Source organism: Phoca vitulina, unplaced genomic scaffold (assembly GCF_004348235.1).
Source record: "Phoca vitulina isolate PV1807 unplaced genomic scaffold, GSC_HSeal_1.0 scaffold23, whole genome shotgun sequence".
Lineage (NCBI taxonomy): Eukaryota > Metazoa > Chordata > Mammalia > Carnivora > Phocidae > Phoca > Phoca vitulina.
The window spans coordinates 13,348,717-13,365,391 of record NW_022589726.1 but is presented as its reverse complement, the minus strand read 5'-3'; the positions used below and the strand labels follow the sequence as shown (position 1 = coordinate 13,365,391).

At 39.7% G+C, this 16,675-nt stretch overlaps 1 protein-coding gene across 1 annotated transcript in view; it reads right to left on the bottom strand.

The window, feature by feature from the left end:
• Window positions 1-2,416: 2,416 nt before the first annotated feature.
• Window positions 2,417-16,675, bottom strand: part of LRIG3 (leucine rich repeats and immunoglobulin like domains 3) — a 45,577-nt gene continuing 31,318 nt past the window's right edge. The window contains exons 8-19 of the mRNA XM_032420943.1: window positions 16,525-16,668; window positions 15,543-15,623; window positions 14,563-14,634; window positions 12,318-12,389; window positions 11,673-11,836; window positions 9,388-9,708; window positions 7,970-8,251; window positions 7,262-7,714; window positions 6,310-6,468; window positions 4,559-4,702; window positions 4,185-4,460; window positions 2,417-2,871 (exon numbers count right to left, since the gene is read on the bottom strand). Of these exons, the coding sequence (XP_032276834.1) occupies window positions 2,627-2,871; window positions 4,185-4,460; window positions 4,559-4,702; window positions 6,310-6,468; window positions 7,262-7,714; window positions 7,970-8,251; window positions 9,388-9,708; window positions 11,673-11,836; window positions 12,318-12,389; window positions 14,563-14,634; window positions 15,543-15,623; window positions 16,525-16,668 (2,413 nt within the window). The 3' untranslated portion in view covers window positions 2,417-2,626. The remainder of the gene's footprint in view (window positions 2,872-4,184; window positions 4,461-4,558; window positions 4,703-6,309; window positions 6,469-7,261; window positions 7,715-7,969; window positions 8,252-9,387; window positions 9,709-11,672; window positions 11,837-12,317; window positions 12,390-14,562; window positions 14,635-15,542; window positions 15,624-16,524; window positions 16,669-16,675) is intronic.

Below are 16,675 nucleotides of genomic sequence, written 5' to 3'. Positions count from 1 at the left end.
ATTCAATGTGTTAATAGAATGCTGTCTTAAAAAATAGTGAGTTCTAAATTATCCTATTACACAAGTCCGACCACTGCAGATTCCAAGAGTGGGAGGCACAGAAAGGGCGCTCTGCGGTAACATTTGGTTCTCATTCTCTTTGAAAAATACCACCGTAGCACATCTATTGTAATATTGGTTATGAATTACTTCCTATCACATTAAATCAAAAAGACCAAAACCCCTCAGGTGTGTACAAACACCAAAGCACTTTCCTTTTTTTGTATCAAGTTTTTAAAAATAGTACCATTGGCTTTATTCTGAGAAATAACTTTTGGTTTTTTTCTGTAAGAAGACTGTGAAAATAAGTTTGTTAATGTTCCAGAGATTATATTTATAAAATTCTGTCTGCCACAATTAAGGAATATTCATCTCCCAATATCTTAAAAAACAAACAAGATTATACATAGTAATGATGTTATCATTAGCATTAGTAATGAAGAAAAGACAGTGCCAAAGTTGGGCGAATATCTATTAAGATACATTGTACATGAATTGGTTTTTATCAGAAAGCATAGAAAGATTAAACTGAAAATTTTAAGCATTTCTTCTCATAAATAAGCCAAATGATTTGATTTTTTTTCTGAAGTCCATATTATTTTATTTTAAAACCTACTAGATAAAATGGAGTAGACTCCATTTTAATATGGAGTCTCAATATTATATATATTATTTTCCTGCAAACGTCAGTGAAAAATTGAGCTCCTCCTGTTTCTCTATACAACTAAAATTTATGTAATCCATAGGTTTCAGCACACAGAGTGAAGGGGAAACGTCGTATTAATGTAGAGTGAATCTAATTTTTGAATTTCAAGTGTTAATGATTTAAACCTTTGTGGCTAGGTCCGGAAAAATTAAATTCTTTAAAAGAGGTTCAAAATCATTGAATAGAACCCTATCAATGCTTGCATCACATCTGGCAATAATGAAGACAAATTAACAGTAAGATTTTGAAAATCTGGCAAGATGATAAAGCCAAAGCATACAAAATCATTTCTCTGTACTTAGTCACTTGTGGTCCAGGGAAGGATCAACTTCCTGGACTCTCGTGTCCATATCAAAGGAGGAAAATCTTTCTGTAATCTGGGTTCCAGGTTTCTGGCTCACGAACAACAAGGCCGTATACTCACAAAGCAGGAAAACATCACCCCCAACACATCATCTGAGAGGAACCTGCTTTTCTAATATCTGCTTTCACTTTAGTTCAAAGAACTGACAATGGCATAAATTCACACCTTCATCAGGTTAGATTTTAAAGCTTAATGTGCGATGTTAACTCTTCCCACTCAGGTTTAATTTCTCTTGGCCAAGAAGATTTGTCTTTAAACTACAGATGTAGACAAGAATTTGCTTAAAAAAAAAAAGTTTAATTATTAAACTTAAGTTTGTCAATTACTTGAAACAATATCACTTAATTTTAAAAATGACTGTATTCATATTCTGTGTGTATATATGCCAGTCATGTAATGCCATTTTCATCTAAATACTGTTTAAAACAAATATTTTAAATAGCTTAAGTAACAGATTTGGTACTTAGTTTTTAACAAGTAGAGCAGGATGACCAAATTCGAAAAATATTTTGATTCTTAAAGAATGTTGCAGAATAGTTTAAAAGTACCTTTTCTATTAGAACTGCTCATCTAGCAGAAAATCAAGAATTCCATCAACATCCCATTATCACCTGGAACAGTGGATGAAAATCCACCTTTGTTATAGCCATTTTAACTATAGAAACGTGCAATAAACCACGCTCTTGTTATAATTAAAGGGATGGTGAATGTGAAACTATTTGGAAAAGCACAAGGCATTAGACCACATAGGCATTATTATAATTAAAGAAAGATGGCTTGAACAGTGATTTAAGCAATGGTGGCTGTGCTGCATTATACCAGATTATACCAACAAATCTTTTTTTATTTGTAAAGTTATTGATAAATTAAGGCACCTCTAACCTTTGTAGCTCTTCTTCATTTACAATGTGCTTTCACATACACTAATCTGATTTGAGTCCGTATTAACTCAACACTGTGTGTTAGGCAGAATGGTCATTTTTTTGCTCATATTTTAATGTGCTGAGTATAATTTCCATCAATTTGAGACACGATAATATGAAATTATTAAGCCTAAAATGTGTTGAAAACAATAAAAACTGTAATTGTATAGATGGGGCTTGGGATCAAAATGACACATTTTATTAAATGCAATGTGCAAAATAAAATTAAGTGAACTCTATTCAAAAAGGGTACAAGATAGGTATTATTTAAAATGCTTTAGTACTCGTTTTCAATAAAAAGAAATCTGGCATTATAAAAATACATAAAATAGTCATGGATTCATACCATTAATTTACATAAGATTTTTTTTTTTTTGCGTAAAACAAAGTTAAAATAGTTTAAAAAGGTATTCTTATAAATGAAAGTTACTCCCAGTATAAAATTTTTATAACTTTTTGTAATTTTGGTCCATCTGTATAAATAAGACATTTTATCCTTTTAAAATTCATAACTCCATTTAAAAACATAGGATTCTCTCTTTTAAATAAAAGTCCACTTGAGGTAGTATGTTTGAGCTCTTCTTTGCTCCCAGTCTATGTGTCCAAGTCATAAGACTGAAAATGTGGAGTCCTGTGGTTTTCTAAAGTCTGTTTATAGGTACACGTGTGATTTTCTTGCTGAAAATCTGTCCTTTCTTTCCCATATTCCTCTGACTCAGAGTCCAAGTCTGGGGAAGAACGAGCTTTCAGGTGAAAGGCTCTTGGCTGACAATCCACTGGCTGTCCAAAGCTTGAGAAGGCATCCAGATGAGCTCTCTTCAGCGGCTTTCCAAATGTTCCTGAAAGAAAGAAACCCCTTGAGCATATGGGTCCTTTGGCTAGCATGTACATCAAAACACATTGCAAATGAATGAGCATCTTAGCCCGTAAGCACGAGTAAGTGTTCTCTATAAGTCACTTATAGTATCGGGTGTATGTGCATCTGTGTTACGGAGAGAGAACTCACAGAATGGAGCTGGGGAATGAATACATATGTCCATTCTTTATCACATTTCATCACCTAGAGTAATATTAATCATTGAGCAATGAAGTTCCCCAATATTATTTCTTCCAAATCCTGGCTTTAGTTCTTGACAGTCCACAATTCTCTACGAAGGAGATCTGGATTGCTGGTTCCAAGTAAATTGTGCCTGGATATGGAAAGTTTCTTTCAAAATAATCCTTATGTCTTGCCCTTTCTTCTTTACTGGCAAAATATTTCCACAATTCTCTACAAAGGAGATCTGGATTGTTGGTTCCAAGTAAATTGTGCCTAGATATGGAAAGTTTCTTTCAAAATAATCCTTATGTCTTGCCCTTTCTTCTTTACTGGCAAAACATTATTTAACTGACTCAAATTCTTGTCACAGTCATATAAAAGATATTTTCATTTTTTAAAAAAGAGAATATAAATATACTGTGACAAAATTTCTTAAAAGCTGCATAAAATATTTTAAAATTCTTTTTTTTTTTTAAACAAGACAATTTGTGGTTCATTTTCCCATATCTCCATTCAGTGAAAAGATGATCTCAGTTCTTCCATCCGTTATCCCCATGCACTAGACAAAAAAATTCACAAACGAGTCTTGGCGCTAGCCAGCGTCTACCACCACCAACTTGGGCTTTAAGGCTCTGGCGGTCTCCTCCGCCAAAGCCGTCCAGCTTGGCTGACAAGCAGTTGTTGCCAGGTGGGACACTGTCCACCCTTGGACTATGGTCGAAGGGTGACCCACCAGACATCCCAAACCACAATCATGCAGCGCATACAACTCCACCCCAAAAGCTGCTGTAGCCCAAAACCACTTTTTCCACATGGCTGACAAATGGAGCTCCTAAGTCACTCCCAAAACTTGTCTTCTAGATGATGCCACACACAGAGCTAACCAGAAAGCTCCTAAGGCTTAGTTATGGATTAAACACATAATCAAGTAAAATCCCCCATGTCTGACTTTGCATTTAGGAACACGTATGCTAACTCATAGGATGTCAGGACAACACGATTAAAAAAAAAAAACATTTTTCACAAGTTCGGCATTTGATACTCATTGCTCTCCGACATGCAACTTGGAATAGGAATCCTGAGTCAAGGTGTCTAATAATTTAATAAACTTACCCATGAAAGAATTACTTAAAGTAACTGATGCTGGCTCTGGACTTGGACTAAAACCTAAAGAGGACTTGTTTAGACCCAAACTTCTCATTCCAGGTCCTTCATTTTGAGAGTAAGTAGAGCTGATTAACTTCCTCACGTGTGAAGGCCATCCTATGTCACTGACACTCTGTTCACAGGATTCTTCTGAAGGATAAGGACATGGGTAGCACTCCTTTTTCTTTATGTAACTGGGCTCACAGTGGTCCATTAAGGCTGTTCTCAGGTCAGGGCCACAACCTTTTAAATTTGGCGACAATATCAGAAAGAGACAGAGTTAGTGCTTCTGGAAGTCCCTCCAGGGAACAGAACAGAACTCGGGTAAGAAAACCACATACCTGTATGATAGGCTTCAAACGGATCCGAGCCATACACATTCCCCTTCAAATACACTGGGCCTGAGGACCCCAAAAAGGGACAAAGGAATGGATCCGTGGCAACTTCCACGTCGGCTTCACTACTATTGTCAACATGGCATGTCCCTGTAAAACAGGTATCTCAGTCACTGAATGAATTTGATTCAAGTACCCTTCAACATTCTCTCCACTTGGGGGATTTCCATATTTATAGATAAAAATTTTGGATAGAATAGCATATAAAAGAAAAAACTGGAGAAATTTATTGTAGGGTTTTTAAACATTTACTGAGGCCTACGGATTAGTAACTGACTAAATCTGTGCCATCTTACAACGGGGACTCGATGAACCATTGTACTGGATGCGTTCACCTGGGCGCCGGCCCGCAGTGGCTTCCAAGAGAAACCGATCTGTATATGCACACTGCAGCCAAGGCGGCCACGGTCCGAAACACACAATGCCATCAGCACTGCCCCCTTCAGATGAGCAGGACCAGCAAGTGGCATTCAACAAGTCATCTCTGAATGCCCAGCTCAAAGATGAGCTTGGCCAAAAAAACCAAAAAACCCCCAAAAAACAAAAAACCGCTATTGTGAGTATCTAAGCCAAACAACCCAGAAATGATGTGCCAGTTAGGAGTGGCCACAGCAGTTGAAGGACAAGAGATGCAGTGCAGGTGAGAGATGCCGCGATGGGCCATGTGCCTGGGAAGCAGGAACTGGGCAGTCCCAGAGAGACTGTGCAAGACGTGATCACTAGTGCTGGTGGCCCCTAGAGCTGCTCACAGCTGACAGATCCCCAGCCCCAGCGTCCAAGCAACACAGCACTATTATGTTCCAGTTCTGTCACTTTAAACTTTCCTAAATGTCTTTTCAGTAAACCCTGCTACATTTGAACAAGCTTGCAACCAAATGAGTCTAACCAGAACACCCACCTGTATGTGCAAATCTTCTATCTCTACACCCTCTGTCACTGCCTTGCCAAACACTTTGTGACTATTTGTTGCAATTTTCATCTCACTACTGCCTACACTATGAGACTGAAAACAAATATTCTTCCCTCTCAACTACGGGGTCCACCGTGGAGCAGATATTCAATAAATGCTTGTGGGAAAAGATGGTAAAATGCTTGAAGAGAATGTCAATAGTTTCCTCTTTTGGAGCCCTTAATGTGTGTCAAGCACCATGCAGTTTTCCAATATCATTTTATTTAATTTCACAACAACCTAATAAGGAAGTACTATGTAATTGCCCAAGGATACACAGTTAAGCGTCAGAAGCGGGTCTTGAACCAAGCTTGTGTGCGTGTATTATGGTGCCTCCATGATTATTCTTAAACCATGCAGTTCTTAAAGCAAGAGTCAGAATTTGATTTCTCTAATACAATTTTAAATCATTTGACTTTTAAGACCATACATGAAACCAGTTAATGTCATTTAAGAAAGGGGAACATTCAGGGCCAAAGAACATTTATAGTGTAAAGAAATTATCACGTTGTATGGAGAAATTAAATCTTAATTCTCCTACTTGTCTTCTCTTAATATCAGAAACAAAGACTTTTCTGGTATTTAAGAAAAAGGCACAATAGTATTTAATTTCAGCTTTGCCAATGGTCTTAGGCCAGTTCCTTAATATACGAGTGTATTGACTGCTTGTGAAAATTAATACTGTATTTGAGCCTTCCATCAGATTATTTCGAGACAACTACAGCCGGTGTTCATTTTAAACACTTACCACTGCTGTCATGTTGTGGTAAGAAAAACCCGCCTCCTGAAGACGTGACAAACTGGTGGTGGCTTCCACTTTCTGAGGAGATGTACCCATCCTGTCTGTCGGCTAAGGTTCCCTGAGATGACAAGTAACTAGGGATATCTGCCGGCAAGTTGGTCTCATCTATAATCCAACAACAGCATTCTGTTAACCACGAACGACCATACATACCCCACAGCCTTCCCTGGTGAACAGTATGTACTCTTTTGGCTTCTGTACAAATCAAATAAATCTACTCCTGAAAACCCACCTTGACTGTCTCGTCTTCAGGTAAGGAAGATGAGGGCTCTGCCGCTCTGGGAAGCACAAGCCAGTTCTCTATTTTATCTTCTATTGGATGCCCTTCCCAAATGTCAAAAACAGATGCTTCAAAAGATAAAGCCTTAGGAATTTTCATGGGGTAGTATCTAAACTCTTGAATTAAGTTTGATTTCTGCCATATTTCTGACTTAATATCTACCGATATAGGAGTTTGCACATATTAGTCAATTCACAGCCCCCTCCCACTAGTAACAGAATCCTCCCTAGACGCCTGCACACACATATGCACACGGGTACACACGTGACAAGGGAGCGCTACGTCAGAGCGTAAACCTCATAAATGAAGGGCTGCTCCTATTCTCCATCACCTCTGTGTGAAGGAGTGAGGCTGTTTTACTCCGTGCTTTGGACTATATCTCACAGCCAATAGGATCTCCCGATAAGGTTTTAACAAAAAAGGATTAATCTTTAAACATCAGCTTTATTTTGGTCTGGGGTGTTATTTTTAGCTAACCATATTCCTGCAGCTTGAAGCAAATGAGTCACCCTTCTCACAGGGCCTTGGGCTGTGGGACACACATTCTGCAAGGAAATTACCACAGGACCACAAACACACATGACTACGGCACCCCGTGCCAAGCTTCTGTTTACACACCTGTGTTGGTGATGCTGCAATCCTCGTTCCTCCGCCTTGTGTGGTATATGATGACCACCCACACGAGCGACGTGCCCACCACACAGCAAACCACTGCTATGATCACGACACCCACAGTGGCCCATCCGTCATCGTCTAAGGACGAGGCAGTCATCTGAGGGGAGTCACAGGTGGGAGTGGGCATTACGCTGAGGCGCACGTTGCCTCTCTCAGTGCCGAGGGTGTTAGACATTTCACACGTGTATTTCCCGGCATCACTGACATCAGAGTCCACAATGATCAGCAGCTGATTGCCTGCTGCAAAAAAGTGCCTTTCGGTGACCACCAAGGGGCTGTCATCCTTGGTCCAGTTCAATCTGGGAGGAGGGCTGCCTCCAGCGATGCACTGCAGGACAGCCGTTTCTCCCTTGGTTACCGTTCGGTCCAACAGGGGCCGCAAAAATGATGGTGTTTCTGAAATGACAAGTTATGTCTTGAATCTCCTGAATGAAATTAGGTTTTGCATATGGTAAGACCTACCACTTGAATTTACTAATATTAGAATCCAACATCGTATTCTTCCACGGCTTCATGCGTATGCTCTGTTCTCTCTAGGGAAGGGCAGTGTCCTATGGATTACCTCTCACCCTTACAACTCCTGACACTTAGGGCCTTTGGGTGAGCTAGTATCTTTAATTTCTATCACAGAATCAGACAGCAGCCACTTACCTAGGACAGTCAGAGTTGCATTTGCAGAAATGCTTCCTGCACTGTTCTGAGCTGTGCAGCTATAAACCCCGACGTCCTCGATCTTCACATCCACGATAAAGAACACATCATCCTCAGGCATAACATGCATGCGTCTCTCCCTCGCGGCGGGGAAGTCTGTGCCCCCATCCTTTTGCCAGGCTATCTGTGGGGCTGGATGTCCCAGGGCAGCGCACTCCAAGCGTGCCATGGCCCCAGCGCGGATGGTAAGGTCCATGGGGGTCTTGGTGAAGGAAGGGAGCACTGAAATCAGAGAAAGAATGTGGGCATTATTAGCACTACAGAGTTTTAGAGGTTCATTTTCATTCTTTTTTTTTTTTTTTTTTTTAATATATACTTACAAATGCCCCTGCCATAGGTCAGGCTGGGGTTATTTCTGATTGCAAGACAAGGAATCTGAAGTTGAGATGAAGAGATCCCCTCAAGGTTACACACAGGTACAGAAATGATGAAGTCAGGCCGAGACACAGGTCACCTCCTATACAGACTGAAGGTCTTTCTCCTATTTTCCAGTTATTTTTTAGTTTCCTCAGTAATTATCTGTGAGATCTTGGGCAAATCAATTAATCTCTCTGTACCCTGACCACTCACTTCATCATCATCATCTTCTTTTTTTTAAGTCCCTCCTGGTTCTAACATTCTATGACTTTAGATCTGTGTTTCGTCCTACAATTTTAAACTCAAAATTGTTCTATGCATCAGGCCTCAGCAATCATTTATAGAATGAATGCATTAATGAATCATATACAAAAATCTTCTACCATGGAAGGTACAAATGATTAGATAATAGAGTGGTGAGGTTCCTGTCATAAAAAAATGTATTCGGGTCACACAGAGCAAACAATTACATATTTAATTTATTAACAGCAGCTAATACTTATTGCATTTGGTGAGCGTTCACTGTATTCCAGGCTAAGTCCTTTACACCAATTATTTTATCTAATTATCATATCTCTGTAAGGTAGGTACTATTGTTCCTAAGAGAAAGATGTGGAAATGGAGGCACATGAAGGTTAAGGAACTTGGTAAGAGTCACACCGCTATAAGCCGGAGTGGCAGGAATCAAACCCAGATCTCTGAATTAAAGGTGGTGTGCTGGAACGCCTCATGGCCTCCCACATCCGACTCATATATTGTGAACTCCCAAAGAGCACAACCCACGGGTGGCTCATCTCTGTGCTACCCACCATGATGGGGTCCTAAACGCAATAACTGCTCACGTAGATACCAAGAATCTTAGTTTTGTGGAGTGAGAGGTAGAGAAAGGAAGGGTGAGGTGGGGAGCTGTGAACAGAAGATAGGGTTAGGAATAAGAGAAAGAGAGAAAACCAAATCTAAAAGGTGTCTTTAAATGCAAATGGAAAAGTTAGATCACATACTGTTTACTGTAAGCTTGGCTTTGACAGAGTAGGATGAACCGAAGTGATTGGAGATGACACACTGGTATTTCCCTTCACTGGTAAATTCCACGTTGCGGAGCCGGAGAATGGTGGTGTACTCCATCACCTCGCCCCCTTGGGCCCGCAGGTGTGCATAGTTTTCCATTTCAGCATCATGCAGTAGTTCATTGTCTTTTTTCCAAGCAAAAGTCATTGGGGAGTCACTGCTGCTGGCGGCTGAGCAGATAAAACTCAAATTGGAACCTTTTATTGCCGACTGTGTTTCTGGCTGGACAGTGATCTGGGGCTTAGGAAAATCATCTGTTCAAGATGGAGAGGAGGAAACAGGACAATTTTAAGGCCTAGGAGTCCAAACGCTACTCAGTTTTTAATACCAAGAAACTCAAAACAACTGAGGGCTTAGGTTTTTACCCTTTGTGTATGTTTCATAGATGGACTAACAGTCCTCATGTTGAAATGATGGCCTGGGAGAGTGTTTATATTCCAAAATAATAGTCTCATCTCAGTTAACGATTGATAAATAGGTGTCAGTCTCTATTTGAAGTGAACAAATTAGTTTATAGTTTATCCTAGGCCCCTTATGCTTTTTTAAATATAAATACAAGAAGAAATCAGCTAAGAAACTTTTAGGCTCATGGATCATCCTTAAACGTTACTGGTAGGAACTGCAATTTTTCCCATGTTATCCACAAATAAGCAGCAGCAAAATTAAGAAATCAATATCACTAAAGACAGCAATTAACACCCCATTTACCAAAAACAGAACCCATATTAAAGAGCAGTAATTTTTAGACAGAGTTGAAACAAATAATCCTCAGCAAAAGAAAAACCATCTCTCAAACTCCCTGTTGAGACCCTGGCTTCAGCATGGGGTTGAGGGTGGACCATCAATCAGGCCGCTGTACTCCACTGTCAGAACCGCATGATAATTAGAGCTGGGCAACTCTTTCATTCCTAACGGTTATTTTTAGTTCTCTGTGACTTTTTGGAGAAGTTATCTTTTTTGAACTGCACTTTCTTGGGGATGGTCTAAACCCAGAAGGAAACAGCTTAGATCTACCAAAATGTATTATCTGGGTGCTCTGGAAAAAGGACACCCGCGTGCGCGCACACGCATGCATCCGTCTGAGCGAACGGGCTTTGGGAATGCTCTGGAACTCCAATGCTGCTCACTTCCAATACCATGTTGTCATCAAGATGGTTTCTTCTTCTGTATGATTGTTCTAGAATTCTCATCTGATAAATCAATGTTTAGATTCACAATGGAGGGACTGAAAGAAAAATCTAAAGACACCATATACACGTCCCCAAATAATAGAGAGTTCTTATCTTGGGACTAGAGAACTGCGAAATAAGCACCATGGGAAAGGCATGGCTCAGGCCCTTCTAGACGAATGCCAAAAGCTTATTTAGATCCAAAAGCTACATCAGACATTTTATTTCCAGAAACTGTTGGCACTGTTTAATGCTGCAACCTAAAAAAACGTATTTTTCTTGTACTTGACTAAACAATCGTAGGCAAAGAAGTTTCAAAAAATTTTTAAAGGTCAATGTAAAATTAGGTTCTGTAATATCTTAACACACATGCTAAAATTTAAGCTAACTTTGATTTTGTGTTCTATATGCACGTTTATTTTTACAAAGGTCTCCATGGCAGTGAATAGTAAACAGCAGTGTAGTGTAGTCCACATAAGTCTGCAGCAGGAAGAGGAGAACCTGGGGTTTTGATCCGGATCTGCTGACTAGCTACGTGAGGTTTGAGATTTCTAGCGCTGAGATTGTTAGACATTAAAACAATGGACCTTACGCTGACTGATAATAAATTCAAACTTTCTATTACATGTAATGCTTTAACCACTAGGAGCAAAATTTTTAGCAGCCTGTAAATCACAAGCTGATAATTTTCCCCCTGTACCCCAACACGCAGCATTGACACGGGTTAGGTTCAGCGTCTCCACAAGCCAGTCACTTCCCACTTCACAGACGCAGATACTGAGATTTAGGGAGGAGGGGGGTTGTGACTGCCCATCAGTTCTCCCAAGATCTAAGGTCCTTGTTCCACCCAACCCCCCTGATGTCCAAACAAAGACATTTAAGGAAACTCTTTCTCATCTGTAACATTAAAATCATCAGCACACTATAGATCCATTTTCATCTACCTCAGCAGATATAAAAGCTTCATTAAGAGAATATAAGCTTATTCAAGACCATTTGTTGGAGGGAAAAAAAGAAGAATGAAGGCAGAGGCAACAGTTACAACTCACCACACACAAAGCCATCTGGGCTAACAGCAAAAATACTTCTTCCTTTTAGCAGCTGAGGATGGGCGCAACTGGCATTTACAAAGCTCTGAAAGTTGTTTTCCGCCACCCACTGTGGGAGCCATTTTAGTTGGCAATCGCACAAAAGGCTTGATGTATTTAAATGCCTGAGGAGAGTAATTACGTTCAATTTGTTTTATATGAAATGCAGATTCTACGAGTAAACTAACTCAAGTAAATATTAACAAAGCAATGAATGTGGAAACCAAATACACACACCCCATGCAATAAATATTCTCTAGTCCATCTTAAAATGTACGAAATATTAGCACCATGTTGTTGTTCTTACTGACCTACTGAGGGAGAAGTGCTGATATATTGAAAATACCTCACTCCTGAAGGCTTGCTATCATGATCAGGTCCCACAAATTTAAATTGCAAATTCGTAACAGAAACAAAAAAACTTCTCAACAAAAGAAACAAATCGCCAACTCCCTTTGCTTTCTGGTATAAAAATTAAGTAACGCTAAGAATGCGCTAGATACATTTTATAGACACGTGATCTAGGCTGACATCCCCCCCCCGCCCCGACAGCTTCCCTGACACCATTTTTCATTTGAAATTCTTGGAAAGAAAAGGAAAGCTTACAATTGCTGAAGTTTCTTCATTTGTGAAAATGCATTGCCTTGTAATGACATGATTGCGTTGTCACTCAGATCTCTGAAAACAACCAAATTGAATACTTTAGAGGGAATCACTACCTGCCTCAGGCAAAAGCTGGGCCCACACTGCCCACCCCATTCACCAAACTACTCCATGTGCTGAAATGCACCAACTGGGCAACTCCAGAAGAACCCATTAGGAAGCTTGGATCAAAGAACACGAATATTTGTACCAGAGGCAGGTTCTGTTACAGTAAAAAAGATTTGCTTTATATCATCATGTCCAGGTTATTTGACTCATGAGGGCCTAAGCTGTTCTGCTGTATTTTTTTTTATAGTTTTATGGTTTGTTCTGCTGTATTATTTTATTGTGTTTCTCAATATTCAAATTAGTAACCAATAGTAACTTTTAAATACACAAGTAAAATTTCTCATAGTTACGCTTTTTAAAAAAACCCATCATGTATAAAATACTTTCTATGACATGCACTGCGTTAAATGATTTACATTTACGTAGTATTACATTTATTCCTCATAGCAACCCAAAAGAATATGGTTTTACTACCTTGTTCACCATGAAAGGGGAAGATGTGAACTCAATTATTTTCCATTTCAAAACCTATGCTCTTGGTCAGTAACCCATTCTGCCACACACAACTCACTAGTAGAGACAGTAAGGCATTCAGACAAGATGTACTTGCTTTTAAAACACACTTTGGGCAGGACATTTATAAAACCAGAGAATATTCTAGGCTGACTTTATTTTTAACTAGTGCTTACAAGCAGTTTGAATTAAAGCACTCTCCACAATGATTACTACTCTGTTTTTCTTCATCGGGTCAGAGTATACATAAAGGATTCTGAATGAGATGAGGGTCAACAGATGAGGACAAAGGTACCAAACATGGGCAGAGAAAGAGGCTGGGAGAGTCAAGACGGTTTAAAAAACTGCAGCAGAGGTTAATACTCCACTGATCCACTAATTCCACTTTCCCAGAAATGAAATGGGTCAGATGACAAACCCTTTGGCTAGTTTCCCTTTGAAAATAATTTGTTTCAAGAAGTCCAGCAACACTGTTCCGCCCTTCCAAATTCTGCTTTGCAGAACCATCTGACTCCAGCCTGAATTGCTTCTGTCAGCGTGGCTAGCAATCCAAACCTCCCTCAAACTAATAAATGAGTCAGAAGACAACAAGGTGGTCACAGACAATGGCGAAATCGTCTCTCTCAACACACAGTGCAAATGTGGGTTTGCCCAAATGTGTTCCAAACTTCTTTTGTCCAAGTTGATATTAAAACTTTTGGCTATAAACATTCCCTACTAGAGTGGAGATATTTTACATCACTTTGTACTTTTTCTGTACAAGTGGAAATATTCCCATGGTTGTAAGAAGCTGGTTGGTTCAGTGCCCATGCAGGTTCTGACTCCTATCAAGGCTGGCTAGCTTGCCCTCCTAGTGGCTGGAAGGATCTGCGTTCCCTAAATGTCATTTCAAAAACATGTGAGGGGGTGGCGCAGAGACTGAAGACAAGAGCTAGTGTGGCACAAGGACACGGACAGCAGAGGCAGCCCTGGTGCGAGTCCTGCCTCGGGCAACTGCGAGCCGATGCGCTGGTAGCAAAACCGAACAAGAGAAAGAACGAAGGTGGGAAAACAGGTTTTACGTTTTATAATTAAACAACAGCAATGACAAACTAATAAAAGTCTCAAAGTAGTGTCACTACCCTCCTAATGTCACTCCTAAGGACCGTGGGAAATTGCTTTTTTAATCTTTAAAATGAAAGTCACCATCTTAACTGTTCAACAGAATCAATGGATACTCAAAACCTCCACTTCTTAAAAATAAAGGTACCAGGAGCTACTGGATAATTTTCTCATGAGGATTAAATGAGACTATATATAAATACCTGGCATAATGCCTGATGTATAGTAAGTGCACAATAAATGGTAGGTTTTTGAAAATTACATATATCACTACTTAAGAAAAATAACTGAAAGAAAACCCAATAATGTATAGTGATGTCCTCAAATGCAAAGGAAAATGTATACCTATATACTTTCATATAGATACAGATACGTAGATAAACTGGTAGAAGATAAGCAGATGTGTAAATATACTTTATGGTACAGAGAGAATGCCAACAAAATTAGATTCTAGTTTATCTTTCATGACACATAAATAGGTAACCATCTTAGACTCCTTTAGGGTAACTAAATTCCAGTCACTCACAGATGTTCTAATGCGTCCAAACCGGTAAAGGCTTTTTTGGTAATAGATCGAATCCGGTTTCCCTGGAGTATTCTGAGGGGGGAAAAGAAAAGTTACAATGGAATAGTTAAAGCCCCATTTGGGGGTGGAATTCTCATGAAAAGAATCTCTTTTAAAATCAATGTGGGGAAAAAAAAATCATTGTGAACAATTCTATTTTCTTCAATTAAATGATATACCCTGTACAAACGTATTCATGCCATCTATTTCAGTAATATAGTTCAGCATGGTCTCAAAGCATTCAAGAGAGAACCGGCAAATATAGGTCTTCAATAAGTTACTCCGGCGGTTAAATTAAAGACGTGATTTTCAAAGTCTTCTTAGGAAGAGGTAGAAACTTCCTTCCAGGTAAATGGTCTCAGAACTATAATTAGTAAAACAGACAATAGTGGAGGTCTTCTCCTTACGCTCCCTGCCCATGGGTAGTTTCATCATCCACGGAAGTTTAGGGCTATATGGAACTCGACTTGAAAACTTAGGACACAGGGTCCGGCCACCGACAGGGCCACTGTAAGGCGAACAGAAGCAGGTTTCTGCCTGGACTGCCTGGAGCCTACAGCAGTGTTACCAGTGGGCACTGGGGCTCGCCACTTACAGATTCTGTGAGCAGAACGCAACACTGAAAGTTCCAAAATGGTGAGATCGGGAGTGTCCTTCCACACAACGATAATCCCAAGATTCTAAGCACTTGAAACAATTTAAAATTCTGGGCTGGATATTAAAATAAGTCACAGCTCACCAAAGTGTTGGAGAAAACCGCCATACCATGGTAGGAAGAAAAGCTAATTAATACCCATCTTGTATAACAACACTCATCTGGGGAGATGACCAAGGGAAGAGACCAGATTCAGCCTCTAGTTCTAAACTCTCTCATCCTGCAGAATGGACTTCAACAGGTGTAGGTCAGACAGGGAGGCAACCATGAAGCAAATCCTACTCACAGCCGCCTCAGTTTGTCAAGCCCAGAGAAGGCACCGTTCATGTCTTCAATAGTCCAGGAAATTTCATTGTTCTTCAGATCCCTAATTATAAGAAGAAATGTTACTGAAACTGGTACCAGGCACTTAACAAAAGATATAAGCATTCTCCTTAGAGAGACTCTCAGAAAGCTAAGATTGCCACCCAGGAGGCATGTAATTCGTAATAAATTCCTCATAATCCCCCACATCATCTCCACCCCTTTCAAAACAATAGAAAACGCTTTCCCTCTCCCAACACTAAGTTTTTGTCCAAAATCAGGACAGTTGATTCTGTCCTATTAATTCCTCTATCAAGATGACTAAATTCTGAAAGACCCGAACAATCTGAAAAATACATTAAACTTTAAAACCACCACTCCAACCACACAAGTAGGAGCTGGCCAAAGCACACAGCATGTCTTTCAATTATGTAATGCTTCAAATAGTGAACAGAGCAAAAGTTTCTGACAGTGCAAAAACAAAAAAGCCCATTGCACAACATTAAAATGAACATTTCAGAGATTCTTCAAAGGTCAATTAATCCAACTCTGCCTTCTTCCTCTTAGGACAGAGATCAAGTCTGGATATGATAAACAGGCATCTTCCTTTGCTGCCCTTTGTACATCTTTTATGTTCTGGGTACTTTTCTAATCTGCATTTTTATAAAGAAAAATCAGTGGATTTAAAATCGTTTCCCTTTTGAGCAGTTACCAACTTCCTGGAGATCCTGAGAAGGCTAAGTGTAATCACCAAACCAATCTGATCATTGTCCTTTTTAATCCCTCTAAGAAACACATATGGATGAAATGGACTGATTTTAATCAAACTGATCTGGGAAAGATTAAGACACTACTTTCTGAGTCTGTACATATTTCCTTCACAACAAAGGAAATCTGCTTGGAGAAAAGTGGGCACATTTAGGAACCAATTAGGTTCATGTATGGAGAACAAAATGTGTACTTACAAAGTCTTTAAACTGGAAAGCCCCCGGAAGGCACAATCAGCAATGTAGCTGACTTTGTTATTCCCAATGTGCAGTGTATTTAGTAAGCTTAGGCCCAGGAAGCTTGAATCATCCAACCTCGATAAGTGATTGAAAGTTAGGTCCCTGTAAA